Source organism: Carettochelys insculpta, chromosome 3, assembly GCF_033958435.1.
Source record: "Carettochelys insculpta isolate YL-2023 chromosome 3, ASM3395843v1, whole genome shotgun sequence".
NCBI lineage: Eukaryota > Metazoa > Chordata > Testudines > Carettochelyidae > Carettochelys > Carettochelys insculpta.
Genome location: NC_134139.1, coordinates 94,710,745 through 94,733,086, shown reverse-complemented (window position 1 = coordinate 94,733,086; position 22,342 = coordinate 94,710,745). Strand labels below are relative to the sequence as shown.

Genomic DNA, 22,342 nt, shown 5'->3' with positions numbered 1-22,342 from the left:
AAAGCTGACAGCTATAGAGAGGATAAATACGTTAGATTATTCTGAGTGTAGTAAGTGCAGTGGAGAATGAAAATGTATAATAAATGTACTATTAGAAAAGGAATGTGCAGATCTACATGAATGCAACTAATTTTAAATGTACATAGAAAAGTAAAATTGGAGACCTTTGTAACTTTTTAAACTAAAGTAAAACCTTTCAAGGCATACATTTTATACACTGTTGTAAGATGTGTATTTGGAATATGTGCAAACATGGAAGGCGAAATTACGCTTTTGCTTTGTCTCCTCCACAAAACACACAAATTCCAAGAAGAATAGTAGATGTTCAGGCTAAACTGCTGATCGAGCTCTCTAACTGGGAGCTGTACCAGTTGGAGCCATTAGGCTGACCATTTACCAGGTAGGCACATTGTAAAGGAAACAGTGAGTTAAGTGAGATTATAAGGGCTAGATCCAAAACCTGTGGAAAGTCTATGGAAAGATGCACTGCACTTTGGGTCACTCTCTAGACTCTTTGCCCCTCCTCTGTGCTGTATGCTGCAGCTCTCTGTATGACAGTATGTAATTGGATTAAAGTTGCTCTGCCCTGTTGGTTTATATGCCATTTAACTAAGGAATCCTGCCGCAGGCTCTCAGCCTGTCTCTTATAGCTGTTTCTAATGCTGAATTTCAAGTATGCAAAAAACCAAGAACAATTAGGAATGAAAACTGCAATATGAGTCTTCAGCAATCTGGAAAAAAACTGCATGTAGCCCTGATTGCAAGAGTTAAAGATTCTCTTAATTAAAAAAGAAGTTTTCTGTTTCATAAACTTCAGTTCAAACATACTTGGAAGAAATAAAAACATTTTCATATATTGGGTTTCGTATACGGGTTTAAAGGCGATGCGTTTTTGTTCAAGTAGTTGGCTCTAGAACTGAACCACAGTGTGTGGAAGACTTCGGTGCTGATCTCAGCAGCAGCTTTTTTCCTTAGTGGTTTGGAACAAAGGATTTTGCCAGACCAGGGAAGTTTAATGCCTCCCAGTCCCTGGCCCTCCACCTGCGGCTCTATGGCCCTGCAACTGAGGCTTGATGTTGCAGTTGGCTCCCTGGCCCCGCGTGGCTGCCCAGGATAGGCAGGCACTCTGGTGATGGTGCTGTGGCCCCGGTCCCCTATGGGGCTCAGCTTGTCCCTCTGTCCTGGCCCCATCTGGTCCAGGAGCATCGCTGGTCCTGCTGGACCAGAGAGTGCCTAGGTTTAGCAGGAGCAACCTGTATACCCAGGTCCAGTAGAAAAGCACATGATTTTTTATTGATGGTGATTATAACAATCTCTGTGTTAGAAATATTTTAGTTGTATTTATATCTACTGCCCCATAGACATAGATGGATGCCTAGTAATGTTCGCTATTAGAAACACTGTGGTGCATATTTTTTGGTAGATACAATTGACTGAACATAAACACTTAAAAAGCCTTTTCCAGCATTTAGATTTAGTTATAAATGCCGAATCATTGCGAAGTCTTTACTGACACCATACTGTTAATAGGAAATTGATCTAGTTGTGTTCAAAATAAATTATTTTATGTTTCTGACTACACTATGGTGGATGTCTCCATTTGTACCCCTCCCTGGTATAACACAATTGTGTACAGAAATTTCAGTATCTTAAAATGAAATAGGGTTGAACTAAAAATATTTTGCCAAGTACACATCTATTTCGCTTTGCTGATCAACAATATTATCTTGCACATCCATATGGTGTCACAGCTGCTGAAATTTTCATGTTTCATTCCCTTATATAAACCAGATTCAGCATTTTTTTTTTAAAGTGCAGGTTGAGCTCTGTAATCTGGAATTCTATTATCTGGCAACATATGAAATCCAGCATTATTTTAGTTAAGCAGACAAACACTTATTGGTGTGGCCAAGTTTCTCGCGGTCCCATAAAGTTTGTTTACAGCCACCAGTCCTGGCTCTCCATGTTTTGTGCTGTTATTTAGAAGACTTTACTCCTAAATGTCTTCTAAGACACTAGAAAGCAATGTAAGTGTTGGTAGTATGTTAGACAATATTGACCTCCCATGGTCCAGCAAATTCTTTCGTTCAGCATTGATCAGATCCTAAGGGTGCTGCACGAGAGAGTTTTAACCTGTATATATTATAGTTTGATGCAGTAAACCTTAGGAAGACTGAACTTATCTTTTATGCAAGAGTCTCATTGGTTCGATGCAAGGGAAGACGATGCATTTAAGTGAGGGGGAATGAGTATGAACAGTTCACAGCCAAATGGTTGTGTATTATGATTTCTGTAACATCTCACTAGAGGGGGGCAGACTGGGATTAGAGACTTCTGGAAGGACACCTCGCTGCTGCAGAAAATGTGGGTGGTGACAACGGTACACTTGTCTCTGTATCAGAATTGAACAAATGCCCCAATCTAATGTTAACGAATGCTAAGAGATGGAATCTGGAATTGAGTTTTCACGTTAGTCCCTATTCATGTGCAGATATTAAAGATCCCATGGTATTTCTTTTGCAAGGTTAGACCTGTTAAATTTGATGTTAAATCCCAATTTAGTTTATGATGATCTCCTAACCCACGGTAAAGACCCTGCAGTTTCTGTCTGTTGCCTTGTTCTTCTTTCCATCTTATTTTCACATGCTGTGTAGTTTTGTGAATAGTTAAACAGCAATCATGTACTATTCCACATATTGTTGTATTTTCATGGTGGGTGAACTGATCTCTGTATATATTATTTGTCTTGTTACATTACCTCATGTGGAAGTAGTGAGGCTTAAAGTTGGCTTTCACATTCTTTGATGTACAACTGTGTTTTTCCATGTATATATGTGTGTTGACTTTAAAGAATATATGTGCATTTCAGTAATGTGTGCATGTAAATCCTGAAATGTACTTCTAAAAGAGGAAGAAAAGAAATAGACGGAAAATCAATTCAAAAATTACATTCTTGAATATCCAGCAGACGTGGAGTAGTCTGATATGAAGTCATTATGCAATACTTGGACCACAATTAAATAAAAGAATACAATGAAATAAATGTTAGTCAACTTTGCTGAGGGAATATGGATAACACATTTTCCAATATTGCATTAGGCATTAGCTAGTATTTAGGTTCAGATAACAAAATCTGGAAGAAGAGATCATAAAACGGTTACAATAACTTTATTGTTGCGGTGTTTGCTGTTATTTTGTATTCTGTCATCGACCACCTAAGCTGAGAAGTCTCTTGGCTCCTATTTGTTTTCTTTTCCAGTGATATTGAAATTTCCCGAGGACAGAGTCCAAAAGCTGTTGATGTACTTGCCAAGGAGATAGGATTGCTTGCAGATGAAATTGAAATCTATGGCCAAACCAAAGCCAAAGTACGTTTGTCCCTGCTGGAAAGGTTAAAGGATCAACCAGATGGAAAATACGTTCTAGTTGCTGGGTAAGAATATATCCTAAGCATCCTTCTCCCCTTCCCTCTCTGCTAACACGAACATGTGACTCATATCTTTTAATGTACTGAATAAAATGCCTATTATGGTGCATTATGAGAGCACATATTTATTTTTTTCCTCCCCCTTTTGAAAATAACCTTTTTTTCCCAAGCTGTGATTATAGAAGTTAAGTATGTTTTATGGAAGGTAGATTGAGTTAAGCTTCTTAAAATGTCTTCTATAACTTTGATTTTTCTTGACTCATCAGCTCTTAAAGTATTTGATCCAGAAGTGCAGTCACTTTGTCCATCTATAAACTATTTTGAATGGAAGCTACATGGTAATCTTTTGGTATTAATGGTAAATACTTTTTTATTGAATGGCAAACTGCACAGTTAAATAAAATCCGTGTTTTTTTCCCCCCAAATGGAGATATGTCTCCAGGCAGGCTTAGCGTATTCCCTGTTCCCATGATTGTTTTAAAATGTTATGTTTCATCTAGAAATCCCAGCCCCTCTTTCTCACCCACTTTCCTTTGCCTCCTTTCTCTCCCACTTAGAAGGAAAATATTTTCTCACACACCTGCTCTGCAGAATGTAAAGTTAATCACATGTTCACTTATATGCAATCATTTCCATGAAATATTAGATTGCAGCATGTCCTTTTTTTCTTTGTACAACAAAATTCCATAATAATGTATTTTTCCTACTTTATGAAATGATAAGTTATAGGGGTCTTTTTCATAACATTCTCTTAACAGCTATTGAACACTTTTTTTTTCTGGCAACCAACCAAAGTGTATAAAGTGGGAGAGGGAGAGAGGGAGATGTAATGAAGTTTTTTCATTGCTAGATTTAGTCCAGTTCTAGTGACTTCTTCTGGTTTTTAGCAATAGTGTATCAAAATCCAAAAGTTCAGTTTCCAGCTGATCCAGAGGAGAGAGCCATTCTTAGCTGCCTTTGTCCTATCAGTCCCTTGACCAGCTAGTTTCTTCCATGCTATCACAACACAGCTTTTGACCGTTATGACAGGGTAAGGACAGGGGAGTGAGTATAAGAGGGAAAAGCAGGGCTGTGTTGAACTGGCAAACAAATGGAATGGGAGCAGCTGGGAAGGAGCCTGCCCTAAATCAGTTGGGCCAGCTGGTCCCACTTAAAACTGCGTTTAAAAACCCTTTGCACAGTGAGAGGTAGGGGTGATAGAGGAGAGCATAGGAGGCAAGTGGAGGAAAGCCAGAGGAGTTTTTCTAGGAACAGCAGGGGAGGGGAGGAGTTTTCAGCAACGAGAGGCTGGGGCCTCTGTCCCGGTGGCCCTGAGATTCGACGTGAGGCCAGAAAGAACTGATCACCCTGTGGGGAGGGGGGAGCCGATCCAGGAGGGGGAACGTGCTGCTGCTGCCACTGCCTGGAGGAGGTATGGGGTAGCGAGGGATCATCTGGGGAATTGGCCCAGGGAGAAGAGCTGCGGCATCCAGGGTGAGGGAAGCCCTCCCCACCAGGAGCAGCCACACAGGGTCCTTGGGCTGGAACATGGAATGAGTGTGCGGGGCCCGGGTTCTCCCCAGACCACCATCCTTCTCCAGTCCCAAGAAGGATAACAGCGTCTTTGCGATAAAGTCAGTGGACTGAATAGCAGCCCTCAAATGAAGTTAACCGTACCACACCATTCATATTGGGAAATCTGGATTCCAGGCATAAGTTCAGTGAGTTTCTATTACATCAGTCTTCATACACATGCGGATTTTAGATGTAGCTGAGGAGGGAACATGGATGAAATGCAGAACTCTATTGAGGTGGAATTTGGGAGCTCTAGGTATGAGGAACTGCCCATATAATGTCCCTGTTTTCTATGTCACTCTTTCTGTTTTATCTCCTAATCTGCCTTGGTAAGGACAGCAACCTACAAGAAAGTGCAGTGCCTATTATGAATGTTGCTTGGTGGGGAGAAATCATGGAATGTTAGGACTGGGAGAAACTTTGAAGGTTTTCTAATCCAGTCCTCTGCACTCAAGGCAAAACTAAATATTATCTAGACCAGGGATTCCCAACCTATGGGTCGGGACCCAAATATGGGTCACCATTAGATTTTTCTGAGCATTGCCGGCTGGGTGGCTGAGCCACATGTGGCTTCTTAAGGAGCCATTTGCAGTTCCTACAACTGCCACTTCTCACTCCTCCAGATCCCAGTCCCTGCTCTGCCACGCTGAAATGGAGCTCAGTTTAATTAGTTTAATGTCTGGCCACAGGGATCCAGCCGTTAAACCAATTAAATTGAGTCCCATTTCAGTGCAGCAGGGCAGGAAACTGCCCCCACTGCAGGTGGGGGAAGGGAGTAGGAGGGCTGAGGTGAGCCCCGCAGAGGGTGCAGCAGTGGCCTGGTGAAAGAGCAGCAGTGACACTCATGTGAGGTAGGTGAGGGCGGCATTTGGGGCGGTGAGGGGTTTAAGGCTGGGGGTGGGGGCAAATCAAGATTTCCAAAAAATATTTTCCCAGGGAAGAACTCTTCCTCTTCCTGCCCCAGCCCCTCCCACTTGGGTTTTAAATTGAGTTGGGTCACAAAGTGTTACTGAGTTGTCAAAATGGGTTGCCATCTCAAAAAGGAAGGGAATCACTGACCATCCCTGAGAGGCATTAGTCTAACTTGCTCTTAAAAATATCTAATGTCAGAGATGCCACTCCATAGGCAGTTTTTTTCCTGATGTTAACCTCCCTAACTTCTTAACATCCTGCCTAAACTTCCCTTGTTGCAATTTAAATCCATTGCTTCATGTCCTCTCAACAATTTTTCTTCCCATCTTCCTGTAACAATATTTTATGTACTTAAAAACTGTTATTGTGTTCCCCCCACAGTCTTTTCTTCTCCTGACTAAACACACCCACTTTTTTTCCAGTCTTGCCTCATGAGTTGTATTTTCTAGGACTTTAATCCTTTTGCTCTTCTTTTCTGAACTTTCTCCAAATTGTCCACATCTTTTCTGAAATGTGGTATCATAAAATGGACATAATATTTCAGGTGAGGCCTGAGTAGATTACAAAAATTGCTTCTTATTTTTGCTTACAACACACTTTTTAATACATACCAGAATGACGTGAACTTTTTGCAGCAGTAGTATCAACATAGTTGACTTACATTTATTTTGTGATTCGCTGCGCCCCTCAGATCCCTTTCTGCAGTAGGCTGGCACTGGAGCCCTGACAGCCCTGGGTGAGCAGAGCCACAGAGCCCCAACAGTCTGGGGGCTGGCAGCAAAAGCCAGACATGGGCTGTGGACCAACAGCGTTGGCAAGGTGTGGCTCAGGGCTGGGAGTGGAGGGGCTAGTATTGACCTCCCCTTGTCCAGCAAATTACCTGGTTTGGGACGAAGCAAGTCCTAAGGGTGCTTGGATCATGGAGGTTCATCCTGTGTAATTGAATTATGGAGTTGGTCCCTACTTAGTTATTTGTGTGAGCCTATTGTCACTCGTTACATAAGGATTGGCATAGAGTGCTTCCCTACTGAGGAATAGGGTTAGAAATGCTGATTGATTTTTTTTTTTGTCTAGGGCCAATAAGGTTCTTAAATGTGACTTTTTTCAAATTTAAAATGTGCTGCTTCCTTGTGTGTGGTCTTGTCAATAATGTGCGTGGGAATAGAGTTCAGGCTCCCCACAGTACTTATTTGCTCAGTTGGCTGTGGCTGACAGTGATGTGAAGGAAGGAAGCAACAGTGTATGTTGTGGGGAAGAAGGAGAGGGCTTAAGGATGGTGAAAGAACAGCACAGCATTGGAAAAGCTGGAGTTGGAAATGATCTTGTCAGCCATCTGGTTGGTCATCCTGCCAGGAAAAAATTAACAGCAATGTTTTTATATTGGATTTTTGTGTTCACTTTGAAACCAAAGAAAAATACAAGCAGCTTTAAAAGCCTGTAGTTTTGGCCACAGTGTCAAATGACTTAGTGAGACTCATGGTTTCACAAGGTGTTTCTGCATTTCACAGGCTACTCCAGTTTCTCCTGTGCATTATACATTTCTTCATTATGATTCTAAATATTTTTGTATTCAGAATGCCATATATCCAGAGCACAATCATTCCACTGACTGTGGACATTATAAAGATTCAGTTGTATAGCCACAAGTTTCATAAAGAACTCCTCAGAAAAGGACCTGTTCATTTTCTGGTGTCCAACCAGTTCTCAAGCAGTAGCTACTATAGTGGCTACTGCTATAGCCAACTAATCACGTTATTTTGAAAAGATATTTATTCAAGCCACCTAGCCACGCTCAACCAGCAAATGGCCACATGTGGCTAGTGGCTAGCATACTGGACACCACTGTGTTAAGTCCATTGAGGTGCCTTCTGAAGACCCTTGTGCTGGAGATACTGAGTATTCTCCCTAATTTCAGAAAAGATATCCAAAATCTCAGACATAGAGAAGTGTTAAGTGCCAGATCCAGTTTGGATAGCTGAATACAGAATTTAAAAAGTTGCCACAAGGTGGCAAATATTTCTTACTTGCACTTTGAGTACAGCCAAACAACACTGTATCTGGTATGTTTCCCATACTTAAAGAATTACAAGCTAAGTAGCTGTTAGGATCATTACAAAGTGTATATCAAAGTGAGGTATCAGTTTTCTTACTACTCTTGCAGTTGATTGTATGTGGAGACATCTTAAATTTATTTTGTTTGTCATTCAGCATAGAAGACTCCAGTCAAGACAGATACCATAGTAACAGATCTGATATGAAACCTGTATAGATTTTGTTACGCTTGCTTGTGCTACCCATGAGTCTGTTTTTAACTATTCCAAATGACGTGACTGCCACTAGGAGATTTCTTTGCAGTTTTCTTGACAGTGAAAGCAATTAAGCAGAATAATGTAAGGAGCGAAGAAGGGGTGGGGAACCTTTCTTGGGTTGGGGCCATTGCCCCACAGAAAAAACTATCCAGGCCCACGCACTAGTGAGAAGACAAACAAACAAGCCCTCACTGATGTGGCCCCTAACTGAGAAGCATTAAAAAAAAAAGAGCCACTTGCCTTACTCATGCAAATAAATGCGGCAGGGTCCCCTCACACTCCAGCCCCGTGAAGGGATGGGTTTTGAGGCTCAAGGCTTCTCCTCGGGGCTGGATTCTTCTTGGAGCCCTTGGCTAGTAGATTTTGTGGGCACCCCTAGGCTCTGGGGTGGGGCCAAATAATGAGAGGTTCGCTTTGCAGGAAGGGCTATCAGGGAACAGTCTGGGGATGAAAGTGCAGGGTCTGGGCAGGAGGTAGGGTGTAGGAGCAGGCTGGGGGTGGAGGTCTGGGCAGGAGGGGGTGCAGGAGCGTTTGGGAGTAGAGGGCTTGGGCAGGAGGGCGGGTGCAGGAGCGGGCTGGGATTGTGAGGTGTGTAAGGGAGGAACTATGTGGGATGGGCAGAGGATTGGGGCGCAGGTGATTGTGTTACCCTGTGCCTGCAGGTATTACCTCCTGCTGTTTCCATTGGCTGAGATTCCTGACCAATGGAAGTGGCAGGGGGAGAACCTGCAGGGAGTGCCCCACTGCACTGCCATTCCTCCAGCCGAAGGGGAGAGAGAATGGCAATGCACAGAGCTGCTTGCTGTCCTGGCCATGCAGAGCCAGCCATGCAGGAGCTGTAGTACTGCTTCCCACCCACTGCAAGGAGCGGGAGCCCTGAGCCTCGTGGGCAGTGTTCCCTGCAAGCTGAGCACTTGCATGGTCTCCCAGGAGAGAGTCAAATGCTGCCCAGCTCTTTAAGAGTGCCCACAATGTCCACAGCCATCAGCATGTTTCCACTGGTGGTGCACCTCCCATATGCCCTGGTGCAGTTAACTAAATTTATTCCACTCCAGATGAAAAAAATTGTAGGGAAGCCTGCTTCTGGAGTGGATCAAGGGAATCTGGGAGCCAGATCTGGCCTATGGACCATAGGTTCACCATCCCTGAAGTAAAGAGTGAGAAAATATGGAAAGCTGTGATAAAACCGGGATGGGAATTTTCTGGGTCACTGTAGGGGGTCGTTTGCATACTTGGCTTAATCTAATTCTTGACTGCCCCCCCACTTCTGCCCCTCTACCCTCTGATTTGCTCACCTTAATAACTTTTTTTTCCTGATTTGTCCACCTTGATTACAGTTTTTGGTTCTCTGTGCCTTAAATATTGAGTCTGTTCTGGTATGGCTATGGTCCAAGGAAGTGGATCTGTCCCACAAAAGCTCACCCAATAAATTATTTTGGTAGTCTTTAAAGTGCTACTTGACTGCTCTTTAGTGTTGTGATAAAACTGAGTGCCACTGAAAATACTGCTTTCTAGGTTTTACCAGCATGGGTAGTTTAATATTTTTCTAACATAAATAGATGCTTTTTGAGATGAACTAAGATGATGTGTGTTATATAATTTATCGACCATACGTTTCTGTTTTAAATTACTATGTTTCAGTAGGCATCACATAAAAAGTACTACTGCAGCCATATCAAAGATGTGTTGCTAGCTAACTTCTTAGTTCCAAGAGGGTCAGGATTTACAGATGATGAGTTCTGACTGAGAGTTCATTGTCACTTACCATGGGGCTAGATATGCAACAAGTGATGGTGTGATCCTGGCTGACACACTATTTAGGTAAGAAAAGTGAGTAGGAAGTAAAGATTATGTAGAGGTAATTTGCAAAAATGAAGTTTTATAATGAGTATCGGAGGGGTAGCTGAGTTAGTCTGTATCTTCAGAAACAACAGCCTGTGCTTTAAATATCTGTTAGTCTTTAAAGTGCTATGGGACTTGTTGTTTTAGTCTTATGATGGTGCACTTCAGCTTCTAATTATCCAAAGTAAAGAATTTTTCATTGAACAGTTAGTCATGTATCTTGCAAAGTAGCATGCATTTGTTTTAATTTGATTGTTATAAATCCCTTAGGGACTGGAATAAGAGATTTCTTATATATACTTCTTTGCTACTTATGATAGGACAAGAAGCAATGGGCTTAAATTGCAGCATGTGAGGTTAGGTTGGACATTAGGAAAAACTTCTTAACTGTCAGGGTGGTGAAGCCCTGGAATGGATTGTCCAGGGAGATTGTGGAATCTCCATCCTTGGAGATATTTAAGAGCAGGTTAGACAAATACTTGTTAAGGATGATCTAGACTAGATGGTGCTTGGTCCTGCCGTGAATGCAAGGGACTGGATTTGATGACCTCTAGAGTCCCTTCCAGTTGTCGCGTTTTATGATTATCTGAATGGAGCTGTAGACTTCGCCTGTACCTACAAGTTAGGTCTACAATTTAGCTACTTCAGTCAGGGGGGGTGTTTTTTTCGCTAATGTAATTAAGCCAATTTACCCTGCAGTATAGGTGCAGCAATGTTGACAGAAGGGTACTTCTGATAATATAGTTACAGCCACTCAGGACGGTGATGATCCTGCATTAATGGAAAAATCCTCACTTTTATTGCAGGCTGTGTCTTCAATATGAGGTTATGCCAGCATGACAGTATGTTGCCATTGCTATGTAGATATGATCTGTATAGTGCAGACATACTCTTAACAGTCCTCTGAGCTTAAGCAGTAGAGGCTCATGCTTTTAAATCTGATGGCACCCAGTTGACTCCTTGCTGATGACCCCCAGAGGGCAGTGTAACAGTGTGATGCCATTTTATAAAACCAATAATGCAATAAAACCAATGTTCAGGCTTAAAAAGAAGTCTTATAGCTGCTTCAGAAGACTTTAAAAGGTGGCTAGAACTATCACTGTAGCCATTTCAGTGAGGCTGTCATTCATTTCATAGAGTACCACATCCTGTCCCTTCTGAATGGAAACGCTGCAAGATCATGCAGTTCAGACTTTTGTGAACAAGAGTACTGTACAAGAACAGCCACAGTGCACTGTACATCAGTATCACCAGAACCACTGGTACTGAGGAGTTAACAGCAAAAAAGCTAAGCAAAAAGCCCCCATTGCGGTATTGTCCTGAAAGGTGTATAGTTCATTTCTTGCTGGCTTCTTAGCAATACCCTCAACTGTGCAGAGGTTATTGCTGCTGCAGCGTATCATCTCATGGCTTGAATGTTTATTTTTTCTTTCAGACAGGGCTCATGTGGCTTTCCCACAGAAATACTTCTACTATAAGTTAAATGCAGATTACTGTTTCATGATTGTATTTTGAAAAAAATAACTTTCAAAGTTATGGAAAATTTTATATCTTGCCAGGAAATCAGTGATCTGATGGTAGTGGGGGGGGGGGGGAGTAAGGAATTATAGAGAGAGCCATGATTGTGGGATTCTTATGTTTGTATTCAAAATCTGTTAAAACAAAAGACAAAGAAGAATGTAAACATGAGCATGAATCCACTGTATCAGAGTAAAAACAAGTGGTTAAAATTAATTCTTTCCAGTATTCCTTAAGATCAAAGCATAGGCTTTTATTTCCAAATATGACCTTGCTAAAAATGTGTATCAGAGCTGTAGTTATTGGCAGCCATATTGTAATTTGTAGGAATTAGTAACACAACAGTTACACAAATAGAGTGAGACTTAGTAGGATGTCTGGAGCTGGCAGAAATAAATGTTCTCTCATAAAAATTAAACTGTTTAAAACATAAAACTAAGAAGGTAGGCTAGGTGCCTAATGCAGAGGTATGATGATAACAGGGCTAGCTGCACCATTGACTCCTGTCTCATATCTGCATTCTTCACCTGATAGGCCTCTTGTCTTACCTGGGCAGGGATGTAACCTCACAGTTCTCCCACATTTAGACTTGATTCTTGGTTAAAGTACCTTGTGTGCCAATTGCGATTTCTCAGCAAGACAACAGGGCATGGCACCTATTAATCTTCCCCTTGAGAGCTGATGTCCAGTTAGTATTGCTTACTCTTAACAGCAGGAACATAGCAAAGCATGAGAGAAAAGGATTTTGAATCAATAAAGCAGTCCATATGCATGTCTATCACCCAACTGCTTCAGATCCTCTTTCCCATGGGCAGCCCTTAATACCTGCCCCCATGTTTTGGTCATAGAGGCATATATTGATATCCCCATCTTGTTCTTTGTTAACATAACCTGTTCACTGCTGAGATACTTCTGTTAAAGATTCTTTACTAAGCTCCTCATGAAGCAGTTCATGTTTCTTTTTGCTTTTTTAGTAGAGTAGTTTCCTTAGTTTTTTCTAACAAACATTTTGGTTGTCATATTGTTATCTCTGTGGAAGCATGTAATCCTTATTGAACACCAAAAGCCAGTCACATCTTGCAGAGATTTTTTAATATATACAATATTAGCACATAAAGGAAAAACTTAGAGATCATGAAACAGGAGATGCTTGCTGCCTAAATTAATGAAATTTACTTCCACTTCCATGGCATTTTCAAATTTAGGAATTTGGATTTGGCTTGATATTCATACAATTCTATGCTTTATTTTCCATTTTAGGATGAGTTTAAAGTAGATGTGAAATTCTGCTTGTCTGTCAAAGATATTCAGAAATCTGAGTTAGCTACATGACACCTATAGTATATTTTGTTTTTACCCTTTTTATTTTGAAAGAATTCCAGGAATTTTTCTTAAACTATCATTTTCTTATCAGATCACAGTTAGAATATCATTTATTATATACTGGACTGATTTTAGGGTCAAGTTCATATACCCAAAGAAATTGTTTAAACTAGAGTGAGTTCAATCAGTGGCAAAACTCCCTTAAGCTACAGTGAGACAGGATTTCATCCCTGGAAAGTTCTTGCGTCCTTCATATTAAAATAGAGAAAGAGAGTATTTTTAAAGTAACAGTCTAAAAAACAGTAAATAAATGAATTTTTCTACTAGATTTTTTTTAAATTATTGACCAGTCTGTTAATATTTGCATTTCCAGGGCCCTAACCTGCAATCTTTACTTATGCAGAACTCCCCTTGGGCCTATATTGTTATTGTTGTAAGGTATACTCACATAGGATGGATTTATTTATAACAAAAATAAGAAAGAAATTACCTTTTCAACACTGGGAAGTGCAGCCCTTGAAACTAGAGAATGGTGTGAGGGGAGAAGCATTTACTTCAGAAATTGCCATTGTACCCTGTGCTCTGGAGGGGAAAATTCTTGTCTGTCCTTCAGAATTTTCTGTCTTGGAAAACATGACACTTTTGTAGGTGGGGATAAATACAGGACTAAAAATGGCTATATCATCTCTACCTAAATTGAATCACAAAAGTTTTAGATGGTCATTTCTGAGTTGTTCCAAGTGATAACTAATAGCAGATGGGATATTTATTCTTTTGAGCTTCGAGGGAGCACGTCAATAAACACTTAAGCCCCAGTGATACCAATAAAGTTTAAAGTTAAATACCTCTGAACAGGAGAATCTCATGCATTTTAAGTGCTTTTGGGCCATGGGGATCCTTCTCCTGATTTACTGTGCATATATCATGAGATATAAATCCACATCATCCTGATATTTGTATTGCCATTTAAAGATTAAAAAGTAAATAAGTGACACAGTGAGTGGTTTGTGTGTTTTCTTTATTAAACTGTAAAGTGTCAGGTTAAGAATTATTTTTATTATTGTGAAGAAATAGCTTAAACGAATTTCTCTCTCTAAGCCAGACATTTGTAATAACTTTCTGCAAAAAGAGAATTTCAGTTTTCTTTTTGCCTTGTGGTTATGAATTAAGCTTACACTGGACAGCAATGCATTGCAAAGTTGCTAGAGAAAGAAAATGAGATGTTTCTAATTAGAATTGTATATTTAGCTTGAGTCTTGAAGATGTTGTCATATAGGAGTTGCCCCTTTTGGCTAGCATATGCATGCATGCCTGTATTTCCATGGGAACTAAAATGTAATCCTGAATGTCATATGCCTTATGTAAACTACTCGTTTCATTGTAAGCAGTAAAGATACCACAGATTTAAATAGTGAAGTGTTACTTTTTTGGCAAAGCTGTTCCTTGAGGGTTCAGTGGGAGTGATGTGAATGAAAATGTACTCTTGGTTTTTATTTGTGTTTGCTCTTGCTTGCGAAAGAAATAAATGCCCCAAGTGAATAATTTTGAGCATGTTTGAATTTTTTTTTTGAGCCATATGTTGGTCCTACTAAATTTTAGATGTGGGAGTAATTTTCTTGTAGTGTCCCCATGGGTCATAAAATCATGGAATCCTGAGGGCTCGAGGAGACCTCAGGAGGTCACATAGTCCAGCCTGCAGCAGGATCAGCCCTCATTAAATCATCTCAGCCAGGACTTTCTCAAGCTGAGACTTAAAAACCTCTAGGGGGGCTATTCCACCATCTCTCTAGGTAACCCATTCCAGTGCTTCACCACCCTCCTAGTGAAAAATTCCCAATGGCTGTTCCACTTCAGGTGTGTGCATGTACCGCTTGAGCCCTTGATCAGAGATTTTCCATTAGCATCACCCATTTGGCCTGCACATGCACTCTGTGCAACCTCATGCCTCAAAATAGGGATGCTCTGGTGAACCACCCTCACTTTCTTCTCTACTGCCTTGGTGTGAAATGGAGCTGTAGAGTATTTGGCCTGTTCATGCTCTGTCTCTCTCTCTCGTAGTTGTTCAGTTATTTCAGCGTTCTAGTTACTGTTGTTAACACAGAATTAGATGATTGTGAGAGGTTTCAGATTTTCCTTCTTGTTTTATTCTGGTGCGCTTACTTGGGCTGGCTGGGCATGCATAGCTCTCTGTGTTTCAAATGCTGCCTTTCTCTTGTCTACCCTGATCAGCAACAGCCATTTTGAATGTTTCTGTTGCTTGAGAGAGTCCCATCTGTCCCCAATGTGCAGCTTTTGCGTGCTGCTAAAATCCAGAGCCTGGAATATTTAGGGGATCGAATTAACGCTGTTGCTGGCTTGCTCCTTTCTGAACTTCCCTCATCAGTACATCTGTGTCCAGACACATCTAGGGCCCCTTTAACTTCCGTTGAGGCTTCACATAAGAAGGAAGATCTTGGAGGAAGAAGAGAGAGAGCTCCGTTTCCTACCAGAAGGAGACAGCTCCCAAAAAAAATCCCAGTCTTCTTCTAGGTCTGTGAAGCTGGCGGCCTTGCCCTCTCAACTCAGTATAGTACAGGTGAAAGAGGAGTATTGGTGGAGTAGGGAGATCCCAGAGCACTTCTGAGAAATATGGTCCTGGTACCATTGACTTCCAGATTGGCATCATCTATTTCAAACTCATCGTGGTGTCCTCCCACTTGGCTGTGTTGGTACCGACCAAGTCAAAACTCAGGTCTTTTGGCCCAGTACCTGAAGGTGTATTAAATCAATTGTAGTGCCAAACTGAACTGCTGCTTTGTTAGTGACCTATTCAGTACTGCAGGAATTCTCTTCTTCCAGGGTCTTGTCAGAGTTAGACAAGCCAGAGTCCTCTCTGCTTGTCACTACCAAGGTCCTGTTCTCCAGATTGTCAGTGCTGCCAGGTACCACAGGATTCTTTATCCATTTCTTCTATCCTCAATCCCCCACCCTCTGACTAGAGGATATTGAGAAGAATGAAGGCAATATTCACTCAGTCTCCTCCGTATCAGTGTGGGGTAACCCTCCACACCTCTGTTTTTATTTTTGTCTCTGAAGGAAGCAGTCGTGCCTCCACCACCATCAACGGCAGGTAGTTTTTGTCAATTCTAGGACACTGCAAAATGTGTGGTACAGCCTTCTAATACCTCCTGAGCAGAAGACTCACATCTGAATCTGCAGGGCTTTTGCAGTCAACAACATACATCCGGTTTCTGCTGCCCATTAATGATGCACACTCATGGATCCAGCAACGACTGTGGCAAACTCCTGCCACCATACACGCATCCTGTAAATGGGCAGAAAAGAAATATTGCTTTCCCCCAGAGCCTCAGAATTGTTTTTTCCCATCCTCTGCAGCTAATTTTGTGGTAGTAGCTGCAGTAAATAAGCAAGGTGGATGGTGCTACTCTAGGTTTACTTCTTATGACGTGGACCAGAAAAGGTTAGAATTTTTTGGACAGAAAGTTGTCTCACCTGAGACCTTACCATTTCAAACCACGGTGTGTCAGGCAATCATGGCCAAGTGTGACTACATGAATTGCAACAAGCTTGCATCCTTTTTGAACCTCTTATACTGGAGCATAGAAAATAATTCCAGGTCAAATATTAGCCAGAACCTCTATCCAAGCATCCTAGGATGTCACAGTCACTGCCACTCCATCCATCTCCAAAGCATTTGTCAGGGGTTTATCAGTTAACTCTGCTAAGGTTTATCTTGTCATATCAGCTTTTTCTGTTTTTATGCCCCTCTGTATCTTTGTGATTTCAGACTGCTCATGGAAAGTCATGTTTATCTGCAAGCATTAGTTCTGACTGTTTTTCGATTTGTGCAGAAATTGCAGGGAAACACTATGGCAACTGGTTAAGAAAGATTTTCACTGTGTGCGGCACAGTGTTTTAGTATTCCTTTTGATCCTATGAAAGTGCCTTCTCATTGGCCTTCAACCGTGAATCTGGGATAAGTATCCTGGATTATTTCATTGATATTACACATAGTACATCTTGCAAAAGAGCTACCTGTGCATGCACATTGGCTGATTGAAAAGTAGAGAGCGGGTACTAAGAAAATAAGAATCCTTTGTTAGTAGACATTTTTAAGTCAAGACTCAGTCTCTTTCTGAAATATAAATATAAATGTTGTACAGTAGAAGCTTGATTATCCAGCAGCCCAGGGGAACAGGGGTAGCTGGATAATCAAATTTGCATCAGCTGGAGCTAGCAGAGCTGCCAGGGCAGCCGTCCTTAGTGCTGGTTAACAAAATGGCTGGTTATCCAAGTGCTGGATAACACGGCTTTTACTGTAATTCAAAAACCAGTTTTTTGGACAATGTACAGGAAGTCTTTGACCTATGATTCTATGTTATATGTAGAAGGTCAGACTTCGTGATCATAATAGTCCCTTCAGTGTCCTGAATTCAGAAAGCTCTGAGAGATCATGTTGTTTAACTGGGCATAGTGACTATTGTAGGTTCCAGGTTTTTTTTCTTTCCGTTTCTCTTTTTGTTTTTTCATTGTTTGTTTTCATTTCTCCTTTTCTTTCTTTCTGTTTCTCTTTTCTCCTTTTTTCCCCTCTTTCTTCTTGTTTCTCTTCTCTTTTTTCCTTTCAACAAATCTCCTTCTTGACTTGTTGCTGAGAATTAGAGGAGTTGGAATGTTAACAAGGTAGTCAAAACTTTCAAACAAGAGCTGTGTTGCTTTCATGAAATATTCAGTAGTATTTCATTTATGTGTTGAGCAGTAGGAAATTTTTAAAGAACCATGGTTTATTACACAAGAAGCTCAATTTCATGCTTAGTATTCTCATGCATGACTTGTTTATTAGACTAGTTAGATTTTTTGTGTCAATAAAATTTAATAGCTCTCAGAATTTTTGCTAAAATAACTTTCTGTTTTTTCTGCTGTCCTAGTAAATTGTTCAAATAGAAGATGCAAGTACATCAGTATTTAAACTTTAGCTAGGGCATGATATGTTTTGTAGTCGTAGTACAATCTTGTTGAAATCCATTGTACGTATTCTCTTAATTCAGTTAGAAAGAAGTATGTTGTTATATTTGCTTGATTGACATCAGTAGAAATACTGATGAGTCTTTTTCTCTCTGGTTTTAGGATGACACCTACACCCCTTGGAGAGGGGAAAAGCACTGTCACGATTGGTCTAGTTCAAGCTCTAACTGCACATCTTAATGTGAATTCTTTTGCATGCCTAAGGCAACCTTCCCAGGGACCTACTTTTGGAGTTAAAGGTACTTCATGTTTGCAGAAGTTGCTTCCTTTATCGTGAAATCTTGCATTTTGGGCTTTCTGTTTGTTTTCCTCTCCTTTGGTAATTTGTTGAGCGTGAATTGGTTGGTAGATATCGATTTGCCTGACTAACATAACTAATATTTACAAGCTTCCTTTAAGAACCTTCAGTACGAATGAGATAAATATACAAAATGCTAGAGAACGTAATGAGGACAACAATATTGAATTGGCAAGAAGATGGAGTTTTTGACCATCTATAACTTTATGGCTATTTCTTTAAATTATTATGCAAACATGCGTAGCATTGCTGCAAAATATAGATGGGAGTCTGAGATGTTCATCAAGTAAAGTGATGAAAACAAGCATTCTGCTAAACAGGTCAAGATTTAATTCTTTTTTGTGATGCGTTCTGTGTCTTCCTCAGGTTTAATGATAAATGAATTAACCTTGAGGGAGAATCTTAAATGTATCCAATATATTTGAAATAATAAAATCCTGAGAAGTTGGTATGTTGTGCTAGAGGTTCACTTACAAATGAGTGCAGAGAGGTGGAAATGTGTTGTTTTGACAGATTTTGTCTTACTAGGTTTATAGCATTTCTCACTGAGATCATTGTCTAACTGCTGGTGACTTTTATCATCAGTAAACTTTTTGGTTCCAGTGTTTTGAGTTATTTTCACTGTAGAAATTAAAATATTGGTTATATTTTAATACCAGAGTAGCATGCTTTATTTCTTGTGCATTTACGGGTTCTTTCAGAATTGGTGTGAATCTGACATGATCGTATGTTTAATTGCTCAGGTGGGGCAGCTGGTGGTGGATATGCTCAAGTCATTCCAATGGAAGAGGTAAGACACATGATTGAAAAAAGGCCATTAACATCTGCTCCCTTGGCTTTCAGTGTTAGGCATGTGTGCAGACAGCCAACTAGGGGCATGATCCAGATAAGTACTCAAGACATATCTGTATGTCGGAAGATAAAATGGCAGAGGTTTGCTTTTCCCTCCAGTCACTGAAAGCTCAGGCCCTACACCACAGTTATGTGGAAGGCAGGCTTTCATGGGTTTCTACTAGGTTGTGTATAGAATTTTCCAAGTCTTAACAGCAGGTAGCTGCTTCAATTCTAGAATCATGGTGATAAACATAATCAAAAATATTGCATGAAGTTCCAACTTGTAGTCAAACACTACCAGACTTCCAGCATACTGAAGTCTAACAGCTGTGAATAAGATACAAGGAGAAGCAACAGTATCTAACATGCTGTTGCTAAGTGTTCCTTGCCTATATACCTCTTGCAAAATATGTGAATAGCTATTTGTTTATTGTAGATGAGGGAAGGAACAGAGAGGCCCAGTTGTTTCAAGAATGACTTAATTTTAAATACAGATTTCTTATTTATTTGGGCTACGTCTACGGCTAGAAGCATCTGTCGACAGTTAACAGACAAAGCTCAACAGAACCTCTCTACAGATTTCTGCTACACACAACTTGTTCTGTCGACAGAGAACTGCCAGACTGCACTGCCCTCTGGTGCCAGAGAGTGGAATGGCATTTCTGCAAAGGGCTGCCCAGCAACCAGAAGCCCTATTGACAGAAGTGTCTACGCTGCACTCCTGTCGACAGTACTCCCGTCAATAGAGTGTTATGCTTCAAATTTTTGAGGGATAATCCTGTCAAAGCAAGTGCAGAGTTCTGTCAAGAACCTGTCAACAGAACGCTTTAAGCATGTAGATGCTCCCTGAGTTATGTCAACAGAAGGCCCCTTCTGTTGACAAAACTCTCTAGTGTAGACATGGCATTGGTGCAAAAGATGTTCCACCCTCTGTAGCCAAACTAGGTTATGTTTAACCAGTTTGGCCAGTCTTTAATAATGGTACCTTCCTGCCATTGTTTTGAGAAAATGTCACAAAAGATAGGCGCTTTTGATAAACACCTGGAAAATAAAAGGAAAATAATTTTATTCAAAAATAGCGATGCGTGTAGATGGATGTCTCTTGAGCAGCCTCATTAACATGTCTACTCAGAAAATGTAAGATTTTTTTTTTTCCTGCCTCTGGTAGAATTCATCCCTCTAGAACCTCCAGATGCATCTCTGCCAAAGATTAGTTTATTCCTGTGCCTCAGGTGCTTCTGAAGAACACGTGCTTGCCTTTGAAATAGACCAAATTGCTCCATCTGGTGAATACATCCAAAATTTTTTCACTGGGGAAGATCCTATTAGTCTCACTAAGGTTTTCACTCTTGCTCAAATAATGCACTTTGGACAGTGTTTTATATTATCAGTACACTAATTATATTTTTTCAGGAGCAAAATATAAATGGTTCGTAAGCAGAGTGGCTAAATTAAGGAGGTAGAAGAGGATCGTCACATACTTACATATGACCCCTTATTGCTATTCCTTCCGTGTCACTCTTAAACTTTTATGGTGTCTGCACCAAACGCGTCTTTGTATATTTTTGTACAGCATCTAACATGGGAGAGAATAGATCCTGACTGTGAGCTCTTGGTGCTATTTTAATGTAAATATTAAATTTGTTTCCAGCAAATTCCAGTTCTCCCTTATATCTAACTAAATCATGAAGTTTTTTCCACGTTCCTTGGTCATGGTTATGAACAAGTTTTTGTTCAAATGATAAAACGAATGAAATAGATTTAATGGTCACTTCTGTTCTTACTGAATGTGTGCAACCCCTTTTATGTGAATTTATCAAAAAGTACAGGGGAAGAGTTACGTAAGAGCGTCGTCTTAAAATATTTGCAGAACGTCATTGTACTAAAAATTCTGAATCCTTTAGGGTGAAGATGGGTGATGACTTAATCATTCTGTAAAACACCAGAGATTTTACTGTATGATTTTTGGATACATCTTTGAAGTGTAAGACTTGACAATTCAAAGAAAAGGTTTCGTTAGCTCATTTCATATCAGTATATCATAATTTTTATAATTTTCTTCGAGCATCTTTCTTTCTTCATACTAAGTACATCTTCCCTCCTGTTGATCTTGAAACCAATGACTTTTGGAAGGAAAGAAAACTAGAAAATTGTCAGCTCATCAAAGGCTGCTGATATTCTGGTTCCAAGTTACGATCCTCCATTGCTTTGACTTTGAACTTAAGCGCATCTATCAGAGTTGTGGGTAGTGCATTAGATTTCATTCTTGGGTCATTTGGGTGAAGGGCAATGACATCTGTGTTTGTTTTTTCTTACTGGCTGTAGTCTGTCAGACACTGAGTTGAGACCCAGTAAATTCGTTTGGCTTGTCACATATTCAGTCTGTCTCATCATAAACACGGCAAAGTGGCTGATGTGATCTGCAATCCCAAAGATTGAACAACCAGTGATTATTTTCATTTAACTGTATTAAATTAATGGAGAGTGTTAAGTAAATTCTTATATTTCAACTTCAATCTGTAGTTCAACCTTCATTTGACTGGAGATATCCATGCTATTACTGCTGCTAATAATTTGCTGGCGGCTGCTATTGATGCAAGAATCTTGCATGAAGGCACTCAGTCTGATAAGGTGAGGCTTACCTATGAGATCTCCAATTTGTGACTTCCTTTAAAAGTTTCCTGTGAAACCTAAATATTTTCTGTTGATTATATCATTTTGTAGTTCTTGTACCATTTCACCATCATTCTGTCCTCATCATTTTATTCAGGAGGCTTCCAGACATATGGTTCTCTGTCAAAACCTTTTTCTTTGGATAGTCTAGTTAGTCCCTATATAGTTACATCGTGATTTTAAGGCAAGAAATTATGGTTAGGATCAGCACCTCACATAAGGTGTGTACTGGAGGGCTTTTATTAGGACATAAACTACCATGTACCTTTCTCTAACTTAATTGTTACCTGGTTGCTCTGAAAATCCCCATTAAGGGAAATGGAACTTTCTTTATTAGTGGCTGCTCTATTATAATCAGGGAACACTATCTTACGCCCTTAATTTGCTGCTAGTTACTACTTCATTGACATGACAGCCTACTGAATCCAGAAAAGTGCACTTAAATATCTTTACAGACACTGATTACAAAAGGGGTTATTTTAGACCTTGATCAAAATTTGCAAAATCACCTAACTCCGTACAGATTTAGGAACCTCAGTCTCATTGTAAGTCAATTTAACTTGGGTGCTGAAATGCATAAATTACCTATGATGATGTAGCTTAGATACGTTGTTATTTATACCTTTTGAA

The 22,342-nt window shown here is 40.3% G+C and overlaps 1 protein-coding gene across 5 annotated transcripts in view; it reads left to right on the top strand.

Moving 5' to 3' along the window:
- Nucleotides 1–22,342, top strand: part of MTHFD1L (methylenetetrahydrofolate dehydrogenase (NADP+ dependent) 1 like) — a 233,799-nt gene that overhangs the window by 39,142 nt on the left and 172,315 nt on the right. For all 5 annotated transcript variants that reach the window (XM_074990392.1, XM_074990388.1, XM_074990391.1 and 2 more), the window contains exons 11-14: nucleotides 3,260–3,433; nucleotides 18,010–18,146; nucleotides 18,949–18,995; nucleotides 21,563–21,670. In XM_074990392.1, the coding sequence (XP_074846493.1) occupies nucleotides 3,260–3,433; nucleotides 18,010–18,146; nucleotides 18,949–18,995; nucleotides 21,563–21,670 (466 nt within the window). The remainder of the gene's footprint in view (nucleotides 1–3,259; nucleotides 3,434–18,009; nucleotides 18,147–18,948; nucleotides 18,996–21,562; nucleotides 21,671–22,342) is intronic.